The following is a 17,402-nucleotide window of genomic DNA, read 5'->3' as shown; positions in this document are numbered from 1 at the left end:
GAGTGGTGCCTATTTATCTACTTGCACTGGCGCGCTTTCCAACTGCTAGGTTGGCAGGAGCTGAGACCGAGCAACGGGAGCTCACCCTGTTGCATGGATTCGAATGCTGGCCTTCTGATTGACAAGCCCAAGAGACTCAGTGGTTTAGACCACAGCGCCACCCGTGTTACTACAAAGAGGTGAAAGGTGCTGAGGCCACAAATAGGTTGACTGGTAGCAGTTCTGACCATGCAACACTGCAATATCCTGTTGCTGGAAATGTGCAGTTCCTCCTAACTGAAAGCTGTCCAGAACGGCTGGGGAAACACAGCCAGATGGGCAGGGTATAAATAATAAAGTTATTATTATTCTTGTCATTAACAGTTCTGTTCTGATCCCACTTACTGCAATGGACCGGCGAGCTCGTAATGGCAACAACTACCACCCAGAAATTGTTTGCGTACCTGGAAGGAGTTGGATCATCTTGCCCAAGACGTGACATGATATTGATCAAGGTGTTTATGCCTGGGGGAAAAAAATACAAACAGTGTGATATTTAAAAGGTAACTCCATGTAAACAGGCACAATTTCTTTTAAGGGTTCAGCACAAAAGTACCCTTCCAGTAATGTGAATTATGTATTGTCATCTGAAAAGTAAAAGGGACGCGGGTGGCGCTGTGGGTTAAACCACAGAGCCTAGGGTTTGCCGATCAGAAGGTCGGTGGTTCAAATCTCCGTGACAGGGTGAGCTCCTGTTGCTCGGTCCCTGCTCCTGCCCACCTAGCAGTTCGAAAGCACGTCAAAGTGCAAGTAGATAAATAGGTACCACTCCAGCGGGAAGGTAAACGGCATTTCCGTGCGCTGCTCTGGTTCGCCAGAAGCGGCTTAGTCATGCTGGCCACATGACCCAGATGTCTGTGGACAAACGCCGGCTCCCTTGGCCTGTAAAGCGAGAGGAGTGCCGCAACCCCAGTCGTCCACGACTGGACCTAATGGTCAGGGGTACCATTACCTTTACCCTATCTGAACAGTAAATGATTAAGCTTATGACATACGTTTGTAGTAAGGTTAGAGCTTATTGGGAAATGATATATAATGAATTGAAAAGTATGTTGAAAATAACGTTTGTTTTAAAAAAACAAACCCAGCAGCTCTTCTTTTGGGAACGATAGGGACAGAACTACCTAAACTGTATAGAAACTTATTCACTTATGTGACCACAGCGGCAAGAATGTTACTCGCCCAAAAATGGAAAGAAGAATAAGTCCCAGCAAAGGAAGAATGGATACAAAAACTTATGGAATATGCAGAAATGGTGAAACTTACCAGAAGAATAAGAAATCAAGATAAACTTTTAATAAAAGAATGGAAATGGTTTATTGAATATTTGCAGATAAATTGTAAACAGATTAAAGCATCAGCATGATTATTGTAATAACCTGCAGTTTCATAAGAGTATATATTTAAAGTAGATGAATAAATGAGTAAATTAAGTTACCGTATTTTTTGCACCATAACACTCACTTTTTTCCTCCTAGAAAGTAAGGGGAAATGTCTGTGCGTGTTATGGAGGAAATGCCTATGGGTGGCATGCCTACGGATTTTCCTCGTATAAAAACTATGTGCGTGTTATGGTCGGGTGCGTGTTATAGAGCGAAAAATACGGTAATTAGGATGCACAGAAAATATTAAAAATAAATTTAAGGAACCGCAGAAAGAGGGGGAAAGGAAGTCGTTTTGAATTGTTAAATTGATCGTGAAATTAGTTAAATGTATAAAATTTGAAGGGGAAAAAAGCTTATAACATAGTTTGTGCACCAATAGCTACCTCTGTATCCCAATAGCCAAGTACCTCTGTAGAATCAAAATCCATCTGCAAGTTCTCCAGTCCCAACCCTGTTTGACCATTGCCCAACCTTTTTGGATTTGGGCATTCACAATGTGTAAAGCCCATCCTTTCCACACCTTAGTCTGGAAACTCTCCTTTTTTTTCTTTTTCTTTTTTTAGCAAACTATCCATTCAACTCAGATGACCATCTTAACTCCAGAAACTTGGGAATATGCCCCATTGAATTCAATGGGATTTACTTTACACAACCACCCTGCAGCTGGTAAAATAATGGGGACCCAACTATGTAAAAAAAGTTTGGCTTGTTGGCCTAGATTTCTACATGCAAGCAGCACAAGAACTCTGCCTACTTTTGCCGCCTCATTGCAGAACAGCAATGGACATTCGAGCAAAGAGAACACAACATGTGAAACAGTCTTATGAGAAGGTATGCCAGCTCTGGTTCGCACCAGGATGCATGACCACCTGGTAATGACACATAAGTATACCTGAAGGAGCATCTCCATCCCCACTGTTCAGCCTGGACACTGAAGTCCAGCGCCAAAAGCCTTCTGGCGGTTCCCTCACTGTGAGAAGTCGGGTTACAGGGAATCAGGCAGAGGGCCTTCTCGGTAGTGCCGCCCATCCTGTGGGACGCCCTCCCACCAGATGTCAAGGAAATAAACAACTACCTGACTTTTAGAAGACATCTGAAGGCAGCCCTGTTTAGGGAAGCTTTTAATGTTTAATAGACTATTGTATTTTAATATTCTGTTGGGAGCCGCCCAGAGTGGCTGGGGAAACCCGGCCAGATGGGTGGGGTATAAGTAATAAATTATTATTATTATTATTATTATTATTATTATTATTATTATTATTATGCCTTGGGTTCCTCAAGGGAAGAAAGAACGGTGGTATATACAGTAGAGGTAAGGAAGTAAAATAGATGAGGAGAAAGAAGTCAGAAGGGGGAATCATGACACCACCAAAACGTACCTTTTTTCCTCATATGCATATGGTGGACTTTCCTATCTCCATATTTGGGCTGCCGGATGCCACAATTGGACAAAGAATTTCTGGCATGGTCTGGATTCATCCCGAAGTTGAGGTGATGGCTTGGGTGAGTCATGGCCAGCTGTAAAGGTGGCAGAATCCCAAAGCAAAAACAAAACAGCCCTGTAAGCCTGCACTGCTCATTCCGATCACTGCAAAGCTTTAAAAGGGACAGCTGCCGTGAAATCTCACCAGCGCAGAACCACCCCCAGTTTTCACAACCGATCAAGCATCTTCAAAAGTTTTGGTTGTTCAGGTCCTCAGGGTCAGTAAGCGCTGATAGCTAAACGTTGCAACTCAGTTCCAAAGACAACTTACAGTCCAGGAACATGTGGAACCGGCATGGTTAGAGGCAGAGTTCGAAACTCCCATTGTTCCAGGCGCGTTTTGTGACAGGGAATTTCAAGAGCACAAGCAGTTTCTGAGCTCTAAAATTACAGATTGAAACTGCATATTGTGGGGGAAAGGAAAAGGCGTGTACTTTTCAACGCTTTCCATTTTTACTCTATTTGTTCCCTTGAAAAGCTCTCAATAATTAAAAAAGCAACAGAAAACTGCACGTGAGGATCTAATTGCTGAAGCCAATAACCATGTAAAAATATCAGGCATGATAAAATCTTTGCTCTTTAATAGCATATTGTCTGATACCTTTGTTTCGTATTCACAGGAATGAAGGTGGACTAGATCTAGAATACTTGGGTTAACTCCACCTTATAAACATAAACAGCTCCTCCATCCTTCTTCTTATATTCCACCCCTCTCCATCCTTTCATTAACCCCCCTCCAACCACCTCCCTGGACTCATCTACATGGGTGGGTTCAAACGTTAAAAATACGTTATAAACATGTGACACCAGAGGGCGCTGTAGAGTAATGGGAAATGGCACTGAGAGCTATATTGCTTTTTAAAAAAGTGTTTTTACAGATCAGTACAGATCCAGCACCTCTCTCTGCTCCAGCCCCAACAATGTTCTCTGTGCATCATGTGATGCCAATGGCCGGTGCTTCCGACTCATTCTTTGGCTCCCTGATTGGCTGTCTCCATCAGCCCCCATCTCCAGGTCGGTTCTCTGGTTCTGCCGCCCACAAGCTAATGCAAACTTACCAGCACATCTATTCCCTGCTCCTTTTTCCCCAGCCACATTGCAACTTCAAACACATGGGAGAGCATTTCGGTCTATGACCTTACCTGCAATAAGCAGCGATCTTTAAAAGTGTAGCCTATCAGTTTATCCAGATGCATCAGACATTGATGGTAGCGGATGTGATGAGTCAGAACAGGGAGCATCATAGCATGCTAGGAGAAAGAATTGCCATTATTTATTTACCTGGAACTTTTAGCCCTATGTTTTTTCAAGTATTCAAGTAGTGGTTGAAGCGCTGGACTAGGCCCTAGGAGACCAGGGTTCAAATCCCCCACATTGCACACGAGCCACTATAAGAATGGTCAACAATAGGTTGATTTCTAGGTTTACGCAGCAGGTCATGCAATAAGATTGGATCTGCCCGGCTAATTCTTTGATGATGTAGATGATGATGATGATGATGATGATTTAAACAAGCAACAAGCAAGCAAAGAAAAGTGCATACAGTGTCTCCACTTTCAATTCATGGAGTCTTTTTGGCAACTTGCTTACATTCGGTATGAGACACTGCTGCAGATTATTATTATTATTATTATTATTATTATTATTATTATTATTATTATTAATAGAATTTATATACCACCTATACCAGAGGTCTCAGGGCAGTTCACAGAATAAAATCAAAATGTAAAACCACAAAATGCATAATCAAAATAAAAACAACAACCCAATAACACCTCCCCCCCCCCAAAAAAAAACCCCTACATTTTCAAAAGGGCATAGGATGTCAATCAAATCAACCAAAGGTCTGGTTGAAGAGGAATGTTTTTGCCTGGAGCTTAAAGGTATAGAATGAAGGTGCCAGGCGAACTTCCTTGGGAAGAGTATTCCATAAATGGGGAGCCACTACAGAGAAGCCTGTTTTCATGTTGCCACCCTCTGGACATCTCAAGGAGGAGGCACATGAAGAAGGGCCTCAGAAGATGATCTCAGGGTCTGCGTAGAGTCATATGGAAAGAGGCGGTCTTTGAGGTACTGCAGTCCTGAGCCGTTTAAGGCTTTACAGGTCAAAACCAGCACCTTGAATTGGGCCCAGAAACTAATCGGCAGCCAGTGCAGTTGGACCAGGATTGGTGTAATATGCTCAAAGCGTCTTGAGGAACCTGGCCACTGAATTCTGCACCAGCTGAAGTTTCCGAACTGTCTTCAGAGGCAGCCCTATGTATAATGCATTGCAGTCATCTAACCTTGAGGTTACCAGAGCACAGACAACAGCAGTAATGCTATCCCTGCCCAGTTGGGAGCATAGCTGGGCCACCAGCCGAAGCTGACGGAAGGCCCTCCGGACCACTGAGGCCATGTGCATTACTATTGCGCCACGCAGGTTTTCAGATTCATTAGAACTTTTTCGGGTTCAGGATTGCTTCACAGAGTCCTGCCCGTACAATGCTTCTGTTTGGACAATAGCAGGGAAGTGGTCAACCCCTACTGTGTGAAACGCGATGGTTAACTCGAAAGCATGGAGAAGAAAGGTTGGGTGAGGATTTGGGGGAGACACACATGCGCTTGCAAACACATGTGGGTAGTAGAAAACAGGGAGATTCTTCATGCACAAGGCTGTGCACCCATCCCTTACGCGGATCATGCCCAATGCCGGATTTACGTATAAGCTAAGCAAGCTACAGTTTAGGGCCCCACTCTCTTGGCAGGCCCAAAAATATTAAAGGAAAAAAACCCGGATGCACATTTCCAAAATATAAGATAAAAAACAAATAAAATACAACCTACATACAGCAACAGTGTTTTGTGTTGTGTAGGCTACTATGATGTAAGTAATGCTCCCTAAAATATCACAGGTTTGCTCATTTCTATATATAGGGTGCCCACATTCTGCATGGACTGATTGCATGGCTCCTCTGTTAATCTAACCCAATTGACTCCTCTGTTAATCTAACCCAATTGGAGGTAATCCAAAACCAGCTGCTAAGAAGGTTGCTAAAATTACCCAGGTGTGTAGGCAATACTGCTATACGTCTCGAACTAAATGTTACATCTCTAGAAACCACATTATGGAAATGCATCCTCTGTTACTGGTTGGCATTATGGCATAAACTTCCAAATCTCCACTTGATACAGTGTCTCTGGAGAGACGACTTCCCTAGCCCTTGGGCAAAAATAATACATGGGAAACTTGTGTCCTTAGGACTATCTCCATCTGAACTACTAAAATTAGATTTAATTTCTGCCAAGAGAATTATAACTCACAAATTAGAGGAGATGGATTTACAATTTAATATTGCGACAGGTGGTGGCACCTGTTCGCCGATAAACCTTGGCTTAACACCACCAACAAAGCTTCCATCTTATTTAACTACCTTATCTGTGGTGATGCACAGGTACGCCTTTATAAAGGCTAGATTCAATGTTTTCCCATCAAATGTGTTGGGTAATAGACTCTCCAACGGACAGATCTCACTCCTCTGTGACTGTAAAAGTGGATCTACAGAATCGTTATATCATATAATCTTCTGTTGTCCTATACATTCGGCTTCACGGTCCAAGTTTTTGGCCCCATATTTATCGAGAATAGCTGACAGACCTCAGGAAGCCCAAATAATATACTTATTAAACGACGAAGACTCAAGTAGATCCCTTGCAGTCGCTAGATACCTGATTAATGTCTTATTTCATAAGAGGAGAAATGGATCACTGTATGACTCTGACAGCTTAGCCAAACTTAAGAACCATCAATAAGTGCCAGAACTAAGACGCATATCCCCCAAAACCTGAGGGATTTGAATTGCGGTTGACATAGAGGGAGCTTATTGTGTATAGTTTACTAAATTGAAGTAAAATTGGTTTTATAGGGGTGTTTTAACTTGGAACTGTTTAAATTGTATTGTTTATGGATAAATTTTGATGTATTGTTTTTAGATATGGGCCAATGGCCGTAATAAACCAATCAATCAATCAATCAAAAAGACTGATTGCATGGCAACATGTGCAAATGGCTTTCAATACATATTAGATCCATAAATTACCATGTAGTATATATTCAACACAAAAAAGCGACAATTTGTTGTTGACAAAGGACAGCTGGACATATAATGGGCCCCATTAACTTCAGTAGCTTAGGGCCTCATCAAACCTAAATCCGGCCCTGCTCACACCCCAGGAATCTGCTGCTCCCCCATGGGGCTTAAGAGTGGGGCTAGAGCAGGCATCCCCAACCTGCAGCCCTCCAGATGTTTTGGCCTACAACTCCCATGATCCCCAGCTAACAGGACCAGTGCTCAGGGATGATGGGAATTGTAGTCCAAAACATGTGGAGGGCTGAAGGTTGGGGATGCCTGGGCTAGGGAATATAACAGAGGTTCTTGAGAGAGAGTTGAAGGCCCTTGGCTTGGAAGATGGCAGCAATGCCGGGGGGGGCCTCCTTCACCACCCCTATCTCAGCCGCCTCATCCGCATGCCTCAGATTTTACACACATAAATAAAATGCATATGTTTCGTTCGCTAGAGATACGGAAGGGTATCCACTCACCTGACAGACATCGGAGCGGATGCCCGTTTTCCAGAACCCTTGGCTGCTCAGCTCGACGGTCACTTCACGACGCATGGTGTTTTTCTGCCTAATCTTCTGCAGCGCTTCCTTTAAAGCAAAAAAACAAAAAGGGGGGGTTATCTCTGTAGGACCTGACCTAGGATGGCTCAGCAAAGCAACCTAAATTGCCCCTATGTGCATTCAGAAAAGAGAGTCTTCAGTCAATGGGGCTTCTCTCACTCGCTGCTTGGGACATTGGAGCAAAACACACCGTAAGAAAACGAGAATACCCACCCCCCCACTCCCTATGCCAGGGGTCAGCAAACATTTTCAGCAGGGTGCCAGTCCACTGTTCCTCAGACCTTGTGGGTGGCTGGACTATATTTTGAAAAATAAGAATGAATGAATTCCTATGCCCCACAAATAACCCATTCTAAATAAAGGCACACATTCTATTCATGTAAAAACACCAGGCAGGCCCCACAAATATCCCAGAGGTGCATTTTAAATAAAAGGACACATTCTACTCATGTAAAAACATGCTGATTCCCAGACCGTCCACGGGCCGGATTTAGAAGGCGACTAGGCCGGAACTGGCCCCCGGGCCTCAGTTTGCCTACCTATGCACTAGGATAGTTCAATGGCCTTTGGCTATAGTGCTTGGCCCTGGAGTTCCAACGTCTTTCTCACACTTAAATAATACCATATCGATCTGCTCTTCCACTCCCAACCTGGGCTTGTATCAAACCTGAGTGTTTCCTGTCTTGAAAACCTAGAAAGCTGCTGATCAATGTAGACGGTGCTAAGATGGACCGATGATCTGGCTTGATATAAGGCACGTTCTGTGAAAATGACTACCAGGTTTGTGCAAATAACACACTGGAGGTGTGGACAGGAGCCATACACAGCGCCTGAGCAGTTCCTCAAAGGCCTAAGATCATACCAACACAGAAAGTGCCATGGTGTGTCAGATCAAGTTTCACTAAGTCTGTCATTCTTTTCAAGAACCCCAGAATCTGATGCTCTCAGAGGCATCTGTTTGGGCACTTTGATAACCGGACGCTGAATCTGACGAGCTTTGGCCTCATCCGGCAGGCCTCTTCTTTTTGCTTCTGTCAGACCCAGGGCAATCCACCAGAAACTGACCATTGGTCCAGAAGCTCAGCCTTCTGTAGAGCAGGCCGATACGTTGATAAATCAGCGTTCAGATTGCGATACCCATTTCGGGCCATTTGAGCTGGCAATACATTAAAGGTAAAGGTAAAGGGACCCCTGACCATTAGGTCCAGCCGTGGCCGACTCTGAGGTTGCGGCGCTCATCTTGCTTTATTGGCCAAGGGAGCCAGCGTACAGCTTCCGGGTCATGTGGCCAGCATGACTAAGCCACTTCTGGTGAACCAGAGCAGCACACGGAAATGCCGTTTACCTTCCCGCCGGAGTGGTCCCTATTTATCTACTTGCACTTTGACATGCTTTTGAACTGCTAGGTTGGCAGGAGCAGGGACCGGCCTGCAAACGCTGTCTGCACCTTTGAGGAAGCCCCATATGCTCCTCCCATGAGATGGAGCAGTATGGGGCTCGCTCAGCTGAAGGCCGCCCCCACATGTGAGCAGTTTAATGAAACCCTGGTGCCCCTCCAGTTTGCATGAGCCAGAGCAATATCGGGCAATGTATTTTGGTTGCTTCTTGCTCCCCTAAAGTGGGGAAGAAGAGGCAGCCAGGATACACTCCAGACATCGTGATATATCGGCATATCACACTATTAAGCTGCTGATATATCACAATGTCGAAAACCAGATATCGCCCAGCCCTAGTCTTCTGTCTCTTGGGTCTGTTGTTGTTGTTGAAAAAAAGGAAAACCTGTATCTGGAAATCTGTGGCAGAGACCCTGGGGCAGAGGAAAGGAATAAATTAAAACCCAAGGGTCTAAATTGTTTTGGAAACAAAGCAATGATGCATTGACGCTGTGCTATTTGCAAAGAACCGTGGCAATATTTTCCAACAGCCTCTTCAGCCTACGGTTCAGGGTTCAAGTCTGAGCAAAGGCAACAGCAACGTAAAGAAACAAAACATGGTATATGGACACACAGAGAAATTAGGACGGAAATAAAATAAAATAAAATAAAATAAAATAAAATAAAATAAAATAAAATAAAATAAAATAAAATAAAATAAAATAAAATAAAATAAAATAAATAGCAGCATACTTCTCTTTGCACAAGTTTCTGCTTATCCGCTTGTTTCACTTTGGGGCTGTTAGCCAGCAGGTGGCGCAATTTCACATAACTCTTCCAGAGTTTTTGGTACCTGAAAATTAAAAATAAAATAAAAAGAAGGTTGGATGGGAGAGAAATCAGTCTTGATCCATTTCCTTTTGTTTTTGGTTAAGACGGCTGCCTAGTAATTCTCAGGTTCATACTGGAAAGAAATCCTTTCCTAACCTTATATGGAAACTGACATTATCTTGAAAAGAGAGCATAGCCAACATTTCCCAGCTAAACAAAGGTTGACGGGCCTTGTTCCTTTACAATAAGAAGAGCGCATCGTTGCTTGGACCACAGCCTATGGACTTGGGCCTTTGGAATGCTCCCAATGCCAGGTTTTTTTCCTTTATGTGAGGTAAAGTGGTAAGTAACCCAAGGTACCACTGTACTGCAATGTTTAGCTGGTGGTATCTCACAAAGCTGAAAACCACCCAATTTCAGACATTGTGATATATCGGTATACAGTGGTACCTCAGGTTACATACGCTTCAGGTTACAGACTCCGCTAACCCAGAAATATTACCTCAGGTTAAGAACTTTGCTTCAGGATGAGAACAGAAATCGTGCTCCGGCAGCATGGCAGCAGCAGGAGGCCCCATTAGCTAAAGTGGTGCTTCAGGTTAAGAACAGTTTCAGGTTAAGAACAGACCTCCGAAACGAATTAAGTACTTAACCTGAGGTACCACTGTATATCACACTGTTTAGCTGGTGACATCTCACAGTTGAAAACCAGATATTGTCTAGCCCTACTGTTCACCTCTAGCATTGTTCCATCATTATTTCAGACATTGCGATATATCGGTGCGCCGTGATGTTTAGCTGGTGATATATCGCAAAGTTGAAAACCAGATCTTGACCAGCCCTACTTGGTATACCTGTTCCTGGGGAACACGATGGAAAGAGAGTGCTCATGTCCCAGGGATGGACACGCCAAAGGCAACTGCTTGGCCCATGTGAGAGCAGAAGGAAATGGTTCTTAAGACAATAATAGTGAATGGACAGCCAAACATTTCGCAGATTACTCCCCAGGGAACAAAACAATGTTAATGTTCCATCATGCAATGCACAAAACATAAGGGAATTGAGTCTTTAGGGAACACACAAAAAGGAGAAATTGGCGCTGGTTCAAAATAAATGGCCTATGGTTTACAATATAAGGATTTCATTTTAAAAGGCATGCATGCTTTTGAAACAAAATTAAAGGAATGCAGAAAGCAAAACCTTTTCACTTAAGGGGGGAAAGAAAGCATTTCAGAGTCCAGAATTTTACTGTGCAGCGCAGAACAATGACTGATTTTTTGCTCCGCCACCCTTTCCCTCTTTTCTCCAGAGTACTATCGCAGTGGGTGTTCGTAACTGCTTTAACAGAAGCAGTTGTTTCTGCACCTGCCCATCAAGAGCAAGGCTGTTAAGACTGCATTCAGCCCCAGGCTTGACAATAATTGCTTACTGTGGGTCTCCAGCATAACTGAGTTGAGCAGGTCGTATTCCAAAGTGGACAATAATGGGGAAAGTAATCACATCAGGGTTGAACTGCTCACGATCCAACTGATCAATGCGAACCGAGCTGGGCTTCTGGAGCAAGCGGAGGGAAAAGATCAAACAATTAAATTTAGGTAACAGTGGCTCTATCGCAGGCATATATAACTTTCCGAAAATGGACTCTCCGCAGAGGAAGAGCCGGCCCCAAAGACAGCAGCTTCCACTGTCTCGCCTCCACTTGGCAAACGAATCTGAAAGCCAACCGTGGTTTCAAATCCTCGTGAAACGAGAAGTCAAGCCAGCTGCGGCTAAGGGAGGAGGGAGCACGTGCTCCTGATTCGTTAACCACTGAACAAACCTGTTATGGACTAGCGGGGAAGAGAGAGTTAAATGACCACACCTAGGCTCATACGAAATGCAGCCACCTTGCTAGCTGAAGGATTTATGTGCATGCAACAGGACTTTTCTCCAGTGACGTAGCATGGGTTGCTGGAGCCCGGGGCTGCACAGAGCGAGGTGGTGGGAGGGAGGGGAATGCATGCACATTCAACCACCTAATGATGACCGCGTCACCCAGGAGATCACAGCCACAGAGATAAGAAGAGTCGTTCCATTGTCTAGAGAGGTCACTCCCTGGTTCTCAGGGAGAAGCCGTTTTCAAGGGAGCCCAACGACGGAAGTGCGCAGCTCTATCGAGGCAGCACCGGGGGTTGGAATTTTGCGCCCCCTAAGAATTTTGCGCCCAAGGCAACCACCACTCTGCCCCTCCCCACGTTACACCAATGTTTTCCCCTGCCTCCTCCCCCCCACCCATATGTACCACATCCTTCCCAAATCAAGAGGATGGGTGTGCAAATTGAAAGACTATCTCGCTCTGCATGGGATACAATAAGATGCACACCACAGACGATGATTTTCCCACTTAGAACTTCCCTGGAGTTAAAAGCAAAGTCGAGAGACAACAGGAAAACTGTCTAGCGATGATTGATTCCACTGTTTACGCTGCACATCTAGGTGTTTAAAGCGAGAGTGAATTGCTAAGGGTTCGTTACAGCTAAAAGGAGAGATATAACTGAGGAAATAAATCCGTCACACAAAAATACCACGCTCCGTTCAGCTTTCCCTCGCGCCACCAACCCAAACTCTAGAGGGACACGGTAGCCAACGAAAGGGGTGTGCGCAGAAGCACCGTTCGAAGTGTGTGAAGGACTTCACAGAATTTAAAGGTATTCTAAAAAATTTAAAAGGTTAGGTACTGCAAGATGTCCCTTCTCCTTCCTGAGCCTTCGCTCAGATATAAAGAAACAGAACCCCCCCACACACACACACAAATCTCTCTCTTGCTATTTATTAAAATGTGCCCTTGTCACCGAAGGAACGAGAAAGAGGGGAAACAAGCAAACTGTTGCCATTCTTCTCCTTCCTCCTCGACTTATTACTGACAAAGAAAGCTGTAACTACAAAACACACCAATAAAACAGCTCTCTCATAAGCCTCTCCTGGTCTTTCCCTATTGTGCCGAATGAGAGCTTTATTGCTGAGCTCCACAATCGCAAGGCGAAACTTTCAACGGCAAAACCCAGGACATTCCTATCATTCCAAAAAAAAAAAAAAAGAAAGAAAGAAAAAATATGCGGCTATTGTGCAGCATTACAATGAACACCAAACCCAATCTCTATAGAATAAAACAAGCAGAATTGTGTGTACATCTGCTTCCTGGAGGACTTGTGGCATCCCTATGCAGTGTTGTTGGAGAAGGAGATAGGAAGGATGACAGTGTGGACAACTTTAGTGACACCCAAGATACTAAAACCTTAGGTGCCAGGCAAAAACGTTCCTTTATAACCAGGCCTTTGGTTGATTTGATTGACATCCTATGCCTAAACTGGGGGGGGGGGGGGGATATTGGGTTGTTGTTTTTATTTAGATTATATATTTTGTGGTTTTGTATTTTGATTTTGTTCTGTGAACTGCCCTGAAACCTCCAGGTATAGGGCAGTATATAAATCCAATTAATAATAATAATAATAATACAGTCGTACCTTGGATCCCGAATGCCTTGGCTCCCAAACAAATTGGCTCCCGAACAATCGAAACTTGGAAGCGAGTGTTCCGGTTTTCCCTCACTGTGATAAGTGAGGTTACAGGGAATCAGGCAGAGGGCCTTCTCAGTAGTGGCGCCCGCCCTGTGGAACACCCTCCCACCAGATGTCAAAGAAATAAACAACTATCTGACTTTTAGAAGATATCTGAAGGCAACTCTGTTTAGGGAAGTTTTTAATATTTGATGTTTTATCGTGTTTTTAATATTCTGTTGGAAGCCGCGCAGAGTGGCTGGGGAAACCCAGCCAGATGGGTGGGGAATAAATAAATTATTATCATCATCATCATCATTATTTGCACCCACAGATGCTGTGTTGGCTTATGACCCTAGATTACTACCTTTTATTGTCCTGCAATCATCACTGCTTCTTAATGTTTCGTTGTCCCTAAGATGGCCTAACAATGCACTGCTTTGGGGCAGGTGGCCTAGGCCGCAAACAAAATAAATCAATAGACTGGGAGAGATGGAATTGATTGTGGTTCGGGGTTCGGGCACAGCACAAGAAAACTCAGTCTGAGAACATTTGCAGTACCATGCCAGGGCTGGTGACGATCATCCCTTTGCATTCCTCGGCATATTTCTGCCACTCCAGCTCTTCCCATTGTAGCATATTGGCAATCTCCTCTTCTGGCACCAGCGGCTTATTGCAGCGTAACAAATACAGCAGAATCTGGTGCATGGACAGCACTTCTTTCCCTCCATCTTCAAAGAAAAAAGAAGAGAAGAAGAAGAAGAGTTTGGATTTGATATCCCGCTTTATCACTACCCGAAGGAGTCTCAAAGTGGCTAACATTCTCCTTTCCCTTCCTCCCCCACAACAAACACTTTGTGAGGTGAGTGGGGCTGAGAGACTTCAGAGAAGTGTGACTAGCCCAAGGTGACCCAGCAGCTGCATGTGGAGGAGCGGAGACGCGAACCTGGTTCCCCAGATTACGAATCTACTGCTCTTAACCACTACACCACACTGGCTCTGATCCCAAACACTGTTTCTAGAAAAAAGCAGAAGTAGGCGTCAAAAGGAGCAGTCTAGGTCGCAAATGACTCTAACAAAAGGCAACGGCTGCGATCCCAAACATCTCCTATTCATTGGGATTTATTCCGAGGTTGGCGGGGTTAGGATTGCAGGCTGTAGATGGATACAAGGCCATCGGCACGTTCAGAAATTGGTGGGAATTAACTGGAGGCTCTGGTCTGACAGACACTTTTTTTTCTAGATCTCAGCAGACTCACAAACTTACCAGAGTCCTTGCACACTCCCAAATGTCATTTTGTGGGGGCTACCAGCAGTTTGAACCTTAGGTGAGACTGTCAATCTGGCCACCATGCATTATTACAAGTTTGATGTGAATTCTTTCACACTGCTCAGCTGGCTGTGGCACGGATGGCCACTTTCGATTTAAAATGCGCAGGGAGTACAAAGAGAAATGTGTCAGCTGCCAGCTTGAAATTCTGCTTCCAAGGTTGGGGGTATCACTTTGTGACAGGTCACCGACACACTGATTCACAAAACCAAGGGTCAAGGAGTAACTGTGTTAAAGGTAGAGGTACCCCTGCCCGTACGGGCCAGTCGTGTCCGACTCTAGGGTTGCGTGTTCCTCTCGCTCTAGAGCCCGTGAGCCGGCGCCATCCGAAGACACTTCCGGGTCACGTGGCCAGCGTGACGAAGCTGCAGCTGGCGAGCCAGCACCAGCGCAGCACATGGAAACGCCGTTTACCTTCCCGCTATAAAGCGGTCCCTATTTATCTACTTGCACTTACGAGTGCTTTCGAAATGCTAGGTGGGGAGGAGCTGGGACCGAAAGACAGGAGCTCACACCGCCGCGGGGATTCGCACTGCCGACCATACGATCAGCAAGTCCTAGGCACTGAGGTTTTACCCACAGCGCCACCCGCGTCTCTCTGTCTTAAATGAGCCCAATTTTAAGAGTACTTTCTAACTACGGCACTTGATTACAGTCATAGCTTGGATCCTGAACACCTTGGTACTCAGACGTTTTGGCTCCCGTACACCGCAAACTCGGAAGTGAGTGTTCCAGTTTGCGAATGTTCTTTGGAACCTGAACATCCAATGGGTTCCGCTGCTTCCGATTGGCTGTAGGAGCTTCCTGCAGCCAATCAGAAGCTGCGCTTTGGTTTCCGAACATTTTGGAAGTCGAATGGACTTCTGGAACGGATCTTGTTCGACTTCCAAGGTACGACTGTATTGGGAATGTGCAACAATGGTCATACCAAGAGTGGTACCAAAGCAATCAAAGGACCTAAGTGAAGACATTTCCTTTTTATTTGTTGGTATGAAAGAACATTCAATTGTGCCAACTTCCTGCCTGCAGTCTGACGACATGATACAGTGCAGGTACACAGGTCTGACCATCTCAGCAAGAGCTGGGCCGGTACCTGGCTGCCGTACCAGTAACAACAAAAAACTTACCTGGAAGAAACCTGACAAAACGAGGCATGAAATGAAACCGGGGGCAGGAAGCATCGTTGTTTTCTAACGAAGGACCTTCAATGAGAAATTAGAAGCAATTCAAAACACAAGCAACACATTTCACTAGTCTCCATCTTTGGTATTCTATTTTTAAAAAATATATATCTCTATTAATTTAAAATAAATACATTTATTAAAAAACAGATGTACATATAAGTAAACAAACATACAATCAAACAAACAAATAACAGAAAAATCAAACAAGCCACCACACTATAAGATACAAGAAGATTAATATAATTATCATCATATATACTCCTGATATTGAACACAATTATAAAACTTACAGAGAAGAAATTTAAAACTGACTTCCAATTAATCTCACTGTACTTTATCTATCCATTACTTTATACTGCACAGTTACTGTCAGGACTGCCGCTAGGTCCCAGCTCACAGAGGACCAACGCCCAGTGGATATTATATACAAAAGTCTTTATTGAAGTTTAGTTTCCATTTCCAAGCTCTGGGCGCGCAGGCCCACGTCTTAACGCTAGACCGGCTAAGTCCCCTCTGACTCACTGCTCCACCCACACCAGTTTAAGATTCTAGCCTGGCTCCACCTCTTGCGCTGCTCTTTCCTGCGTTGGGTCCTTCTGCCCTCTGGGGTTCCCTCCTTCCTGGACTCCTCTGACGCGGAGCCTCCTGAGTCTTGCCCCTCCCTCCGGCGGGCTTTAGGACCTGGCTCCCTTCCCGGGCTCCCCGCTGTGCCGCGCTCCTGTACATTTGAACTTGGCGCGCGCGCCCAGCCGGTGACTTTCCTTCTGACCGTTTCCCCGCTTCCTGATGTGGGTGTTGCCAAACCTGACTCCTCTCCTCCCTCTGGTGGTGAGGACACTGGTCCCGACTCCTGGGACTCCCCCTCCCCACTGCGCTCTGGTGGAGACGCTGGCCCTGATCTCCAGCTGCTGTTCAGGGACTCCCCGCTGGCCCCTCCCTCTTGAGGTTTCTCCCTTGGAATCTCCCTTGCTCTGGCCACCGGCACTCCCTTCTGTGAGTCCTCCGATTCGCTAGAGAGGCTTGTGGAATAACTCTGGCCACTGTCACTGCCTGCGCCCCCCTCGTACTCCTCCTCCTCACTCTCCATTTGCTCCCCCTCCTGTGTCTCTCCTTCTGAACCCCTGACATCCATCCCCCCCTCGAAGCCCCCCCTTCCCCCCTCCCCCTCTTCCGGTGCGGGTTCCGGGTGCTCCATTGTTGTAGGGGTGAGTCCAGGATACAGCTCGTCCCCTGAGGCTTGCAACCATCGAGATAAGTCCGGGAAGTCCCCCATGGGCTCGTCGACGACGACCTCCTCCGCTTCCATCTCCTGCGCGGTGTGCTCGAAATCTGAGCTCGACCCCAAATCACCCAAGAGCCCTCCTCCCCCTGTTGCTTGATGGGGGTCCACCTCCCAGGGCCCCTTCGGCATGTCTCTGCGCCAGCCCACTTCGGGTTGGTCCTCCCACCAATAAGATCCCCCCGTGCCAAAACCTGAAAGCGATCCCTCCGGGGAGCTGCCTCCCGGAGCCGAGTCCTCAGCTGACGAGAAACCCCGGAAAGTGCTGGCCGAGAGTGTGGGTGTGAACAAACAATCCT

The 17,402-nt window shown here is 45.6% G+C and overlaps 1 protein-coding gene across 2 annotated transcripts in view; it reads right to left on the bottom strand.

The window, feature by feature from the left end:
* DROSHA (drosha ribonuclease III) overlaps positions 1–17,402 on the bottom strand; it is a 92,043-nt gene that overhangs the window by 48,162 nt on the left and 26,479 nt on the right. For both annotated transcript variants that reach the window (XM_083747147.1, XM_083747148.1), the window contains exons 12-19: positions 15,768–15,842; positions 13,872–14,041; positions 11,204–11,328; positions 9,697–9,796; positions 7,490–7,597; positions 4,050–4,157; positions 2,804–2,942; positions 444–504 (exon numbers count right to left, since the gene is read on the bottom strand). In XM_083747147.1, coding sequence (XP_083603273.1) covers positions 444–504; positions 2,804–2,942; positions 4,050–4,157; positions 7,490–7,597; positions 9,697–9,796; positions 11,204–11,328; positions 13,872–14,041; positions 15,768–15,842 — 886 coding nt within the window. The remainder of the gene's footprint in view (positions 1–443; positions 505–2,803; positions 2,943–4,049; positions 4,158–7,489; positions 7,598–9,696; positions 9,797–11,203; positions 11,329–13,871; positions 14,042–15,767; positions 15,843–17,402) is intronic.

This window comes from Podarcis gaigeae (assembly GCF_964106915.1).
Source record: "Podarcis gaigeae genome assembly, chromosome: 7".
Classification (NCBI taxonomy): domain Eukaryota; kingdom Metazoa; phylum Chordata; class Lepidosauria; order Squamata; family Lacertidae; genus Podarcis; species Podarcis gaigeae.
Note: the sequence above shows the minus strand (reverse complement) of the source record. Positions and strands in the feature narration are given on the sequence as shown.